Raw genomic sequence first — 6,000 nt, 5'->3', positions numbered from 1 at the left:
AAAATTCTAGGTGATGCAAAACTTTTGGCCATAGCTGTATATAGAGACAGAAGCTAGGCTGTGCAGACAGTGTTTGAATTAAAACAAAAGCCTTCTAAATGTCATCTATTTAAAAAAAAAATTAAAAAAAAAGGTTTCCACTAAAGAGACAGTATCATCCTTTCCATCTTGGATACAGGTGGGAGGAACACTGAGCTGTGACACCTGGACTGCTTCCATGGCTCTGGCACAGCTCCTGTGTAGAAAGCATTACCCCAGGCCTTGTCAGGTAGACATGGAATTGAGTGGTTGTTCAAACTTTCTTCTTGAAACACATTTGAAAGCGACTCAAGCATCACGAGGAGGAAACTGACAATTTGCATGACCCGATCTAACCCCAGTAAATTTTAAACCCCGTTTGTGCATTGCAAAAATAAGTAGCACCATTTTATTCATGGGACACACTTGAACCTCAAAATGGATAAATAAAAAATACAGACTCCAGACACTCAACTAGATGTGGTTTATTCAACTCACAGTACATTCTACAGAGATGCACAAGTGTTACATCACATCAGTACAACATGTTTCAGAGACTTATTTAATACCTCCTTTTAAAAATGATATATTGGTCCTAAAAAATATAGAAAGGAATAAATTTAAAGTCACAAAAAAAACCTGTACATTATTACAAATTATTCACTAAAACACCACATTTTGGTTGTAGAAAAGTATTCGTCCCGTTTCGTGTCAAAAGGAACATTGCATTTCTTTCATTTCCCATCCCTTTGTAGATCTTGTTCTCACTGACTTTAAGATCACATTACAACTTCAAAATGGAGTTTAAATCATGTAGTTGCAGTGCGTCATCACACTTGTACCAGTTTATTGGGAGAAAAAAAAAAAGAAAACCTTAAGTCTACATCTGATCCATCACTAAAACTTCAGAGAAGGAGAGACAGACCTTTATATCTGTAAAATCGGCCAACTGAAAAAGTGCCATAGCAACATGTTAAGGTTACAATGCCCTCAACTCAACCTGGAAGAAACGGCACAAGATTACAGCACAGCTGCTTGTAACTGTGGTGGTCTTAAAACAGCCCCAGTTAAAATCCTACTCGAATGACTGCTGTTCCCAGTCAGAACCAACTCTCCTGTGTGAGCTGTGGAAATGGAAATGGACCCCACCCTCACCATCGCTGTCTGGAATGGCTAAACTGAGTTGGCAGCTGAATAGTCAAGATTCGAGAGGTCTGGAAGATTACATTTAGACACCCCGGGTCTAATCGATGGGTCAATGAAACTGCTATGTGGTGGCAGGTTCCATCTGGCCATGAGCAGATGTCCACAGGCATGATAACCAGAGCTGGATCAGTCCCTGGGCAGAATATTAAAACCATTCCTACAGGCATGTGGTTATTTTAAACACCACCTCACAGGCAGGACAAGGTGGGTTTCGGCTCCACTCTAGTTTTGTTCCAGTATTTTGTCCCCACAGCATGCTGGTTAACAGTGCCATGTTCTAGATTATGCACCGTGTGTAACTTGAGTTAAAATATTGACCAGTTGATAGTTGGCTTTTCGGAGGGGTAAAGAGTTAAACAGCCAGCCTCTAGCACGTTTAAACCCCTCTAGTAATGACACTTGACCTATATATAAAACAGAATATCATTTAAAAGTTGTCTCATCCTTCTTGGCAGGCTGCTACATTAATTACATCAGAAGTTAATTTAAGGGGCTACTGTTTCTTAAGCAAGTATTGTTAGTTAATATTTTGTGGATAAGGGGTGTTGAACTTTAAAACCGGGCAAAATATCAATTTCATATTGAAATCACAAGCTGTATTTCTGTAGCGATAGTGTTACACAACACCTCAAAACAAACTCAACATTTTCTTCAAGAATCTGCACAAGGGTTTTTTTTGTAGCCATCTTAAAATTGTATTTTTATGTTGAGGTAGCAAACCCCAGCCTTGAGATCTCAAACAGTACTAGATATACTGGGAGGGGTTCTGTATGTGTAATATTGGTCATAATCAGACAGCAACACACACAAGTTCAAGTTTAAAAGGTAAGATGCCTTTGAACTGCTTACAATGACTTAATGAACACATGGGCTGATCAGCCCAAAGAAATCTCCACTGAAGCTGTAGGCTTGTTACAAAATCTCAACATATGAAACATCCAAACATTTTAATTCTAAAAAAGCTACAACAGAGCGCCCTCAGAGCAGAGTTTATTTTCTAGACAGACCTACACACACATCACTGTTAGTCTCTGCAAATGCCTTTGAAAATATCGGTTTTGCATTTCACCCCCTTGAAATAGAATGATAAAACAGTGTTGCACTGAACACAGAAGTCTGAGCCGAACACACGCTTCTGTCAGGCACAGGCCTGGTTTGTTTTCCAAAACAACAGGGAGGATATTTGCCATCTCGGCACCATCCGTGAATTACAAGGAAAGCAGCATGGTTTTGTGAAACAAAACAAACAAAACAAAAAAAAAAGTTAGTTTTACTGGCCATTTAATGCATTTTCTAGGAGACATGACTAATATGTGGTCTGTACACATTCACTATCATCTATTGCTATTAAATATTCGCAGCTATTTTTTTTTCTTCTTATTTATAATATATATATCAAAACAAAAATCTACTTTATTTTTTGGTTTGTAGTTCCCAGATTTTTTCAAAACTGCCATGGGCTACATCAGAGTTGACCCACAGCAGGGAAAAATGTAAAAACCAAAACTGAGAACTTTCCTTTTTATACACGGTCTGAAAACCAGCTGCGGCCTCCAGCAGTAGTCTTAGCAGTAGTAATAGTAGTCGTCGTAGTACAGAGGCAACCTTCAACGCCTGCGCCCTCCCTGGAGAGGATCTCTTCAGGAGGGAGGGGAGGGAGCGTTGCCTCTGACCTCTTTCATGCCTCTTCTTCACCCAGTCTTACTTCTTTGCCTGATAAAACTCGTCCCAGCGGTTTTCAAAGAATTTCCTCATGGAGTGTCCGGCCATGCCTACCTCGGAAGTGTCTTCGTTGAAGAGCTGGCAGTTATCAAACACCAGCTGGGCGTCCTCTGAGAATTCCTCACAGCTGCAGTATCTAGGAGCGACAGGGAGAGACAGGTTAAGGTCTGATGTATTGCAGCCGATCAGCGAAGCAGGGTTTGGGAATTTTGCTATCTGGACCACAGTGTAAAATCTATCAATTTATATTTTCTGTACGACTGTACAGCTGTGGCTAATGGAACTTGACGGGTTTATTTTATAGCTGTAGCTCTCATTAGCTTTACAGCCTTCCTCACCCTTAAAGTCCCTTAACCCTTTGCGGTCCATTTATTCAGTGCGTCTCAGGCGCGTCAGGTCCAATTTATTTTCACACGCGCAGTTTATTTTAGACACGCTGTTTAAAAGTATTTTTTTCACAGTAAAACAGGTTTAAAAGGCACTGCATATCAACAGGACACTCAGTACTGCATCTCCAGCCCCGCCCCTCGTTCGCTGTTTTTTTCACATACCTCTTGATAGTCGTGCATACTGATAAATCATCTCCTGATCACTCGTTTTATCACCAAACACCTCAATAATGCGATCCAAGTCATTATTTTATTACTATAACATCTAAAAAAAGTTCTGCAAATGTCTGATTTTCTTTGAGCGCTGGATACGGAAGCAGCTATCTTGTTTGTTTATGTCCGTGTTATCTATGTGATGCCTGCTGGGGCTATCTGTATTCATGAGATACGCCCCCCTTTTTTTTCGGCTTCTCTCGGCTCCTATCGATCTCACTCGGCCATTGAATGGTTTTATCTGCTTTTTCCGCAGAAAAAACGACTAGAGACCTGTTTTTTTGCGTCTTTTTGATGATGTCGGACAGGGTCCAACATTGGACCGGAAAGGGAAAATTGCAATGTCGGACCAGGTCCGACATAGGACCGCAAAGGGTTAAACACTATATGAACACAATTTAGATCTTACTTATGTAATCAAAGAAACTACAAAATGATGCAAAAGTCTACCGGAAGCCATAATAGTAGTACAGTATTTCATTTTAGATTTCAAAACGTCACATTTTTAAAAGGTCAGTTTTTCATTAAGTATATGGAAAACTGCAAAGCGGTACGCAATACAATATGTTAGCGTTACGTTATTCAGCAGGTTTCATTCGACTTTATGAAGCAAAATAAGTCAATTCTATAGGGCCATAGCTGTAGACGTGGTGTCCTGTGGTTCAATGCAAGACCCTTACCCTCCGTGGAGCAGCTTCTCCCGCATGCTAAGGAAGTCCATGGGGTTCTTGATGATCTTGCGGTACCCCGGGACCAGTCTGGGGTTCACCGGCTCCAGGAAGGGCCAGGCGTCATCATGAGACTCCATCTCCATCAGAATGATCCTGCAGACAGGGGGACAGTGGAGTTAGAAACACAGAACACTGCAATAACACTCACTGCAACACCAAACCTACACCATTGGGAGAATCGAGAGAAGACCTTCAACTGAGTCTAGTTGGTGCTGTAAGGGGCACTAAAGCACATGTTCACCCTACAGCTCTAAGACACACAAGACAATGGATGCATTTTTTATATAAGGGATTACAGTTATGCTCAAAGACTGTATACTGCACTACAAGAACAAGCAATTTTGGGACAGTCAAGAGGCACAGTAGATACTGGGTGTCTTATAGTTAAGGCGGTACAGGTATACTTATTAAAATTGGGGTGAATGGCTAAACAAAGAGGAATGAAAATCAGATAGTTTTGATTTGTGCAGACTGTTAAAAAATAAACAGGATTCCAGACTTAGCTGTACATAGAGCTAGTGTGTTTAGCCAGTCACAAGATCCACGTGGCAGGCACTGGTGCGTATCGACGGGCACACTCACTCGCAGAAGGCCAGGTCGGGCTGGTTGCGGGTGGTCATCCTCCGGCGCTTGGCAGGAGAGAGGCCGTTGTCCCCTGAGAATCGGGAGTGTGCGAGCGTGGGGGGGTCCCTCCTCCGAGTCTGCATGCCCCTCCCCCTGGGGCTCTCATCCTCTTCCTCGGAGCTGTCCGACGACTCGTACCTCCCGCTGTACCCCCGTCTCTTCCGCCCGCGCTGGGACTGCTTCGGGGAGCGCTTCTTACGAGGGGTCCCACCGTTCACCTGCACAGCAACAGAGACAGAGATAGAGGGGGTTAGTGCCAAGATAGGAACAAGCCCACAAGATGCATCAACGTACTCAAGCATGCTCAATTGTATTGGCTAAACAGTCAATATGACATAAAATTGTACTGATTGATTGAAAATCCAGCACTACAAAACAGCAGCTTCCTGTTCTTCAGATAATCACACAAGCGGAAATGTCCAAGCATGTGATTTTCAACCCTGGTCATTTCCAGTGCACACAAGACAGCACATGCTGTATGACTTCCAGTGTTAAGCTACAGCGATTACAACTATTTTCATTATTATTATTTATTAGTCAAGGCTACTTAGAAGGTAGTACAGGGTTACAATGCAAGGTCAATCATTCAATACAGTACAGTTTACAGTAAGTGCAAATTATACGGATTACAACAGGTTATATCTAGTAACGTGGTGCTGAGGTCAGGCGAACACAGTACATAGCAGGAGTGGTAGATCAAAAACTGGCCAAGACAAAAATGGCACACCACAGGGTAATCAGAAAAAGGAACAACTCCTCACACTGGCCAGATTCATCATGCAGTATCAGGTGATCAGACGTAGCGCGAAAGCGTACCCCGAACCCCTCTCTCACCTTGGAGACGCAGACAGGACAGAACCAGTCTCCCTCGGGGATGTCTGTGATTTTGGGGCGCAAGCAGTACATGTGGCAGCCGCGGTCACAGCCGTCGCACAGCAGGAGGTATTCGTCATTGTCCCCTTTCCTGCACACCAGACACGTCTGCAACACAGGGAGAGCGCCCATGATATTCTATCAATATCAGATTAGTGCAAGGCTGCCCAACACAGGCCTTGTAAAGTGTAAAAATAATTACAATGTTGCTTTGGGCAGGACTG

At 42.7% G+C, this 6,000-nt stretch overlaps 1 protein-coding gene across 8 annotated transcripts in view; it reads right to left on the bottom strand.

Annotated features, from left to right (window-relative positions):
- Positions 1-488: 488 nt before the first annotated feature.
- Positions 489-6,000, bottom strand: part of LOC117967059 (bromodomain adjacent to zinc finger domain protein 2A-like) — a 29,118-nt gene continuing 23,606 nt past the window's right edge. For all 8 annotated transcript variants that reach the window (XM_059013193.1, XM_059013196.1, XM_059013191.1 and 5 more), the window contains 4 exons: positions 5,738-5,884; positions 4,862-5,121; positions 4,229-4,372; positions 489-3,082 (listed from right to left, as the gene is read on the bottom strand). In XM_059013193.1, coding sequence (XP_058869176.1) covers positions 2,926-3,082; positions 4,229-4,372; positions 4,862-5,121; positions 5,738-5,884 — 708 coding nt within the window. In that variant the 3' untranslated portion in view covers positions 489-2,925. The remainder of the gene's footprint in view (positions 3,083-4,228; positions 4,373-4,861; positions 5,122-5,737; positions 5,885-6,000) is intronic.

Source organism: Acipenser ruthenus, chromosome 45 (genome assembly GCF_902713425.1).
Source record: "Acipenser ruthenus chromosome 45, fAciRut3.2 maternal haplotype, whole genome shotgun sequence".
Lineage (NCBI taxonomy): Eukaryota > Metazoa > Chordata > Actinopteri > Acipenseriformes > Acipenseridae > Acipenser > Acipenser ruthenus.
The sequence above is the reverse complement of the archived record's forward strand: the minus strand, read 5'-3'. Positions and strand labels throughout refer to the sequence as shown.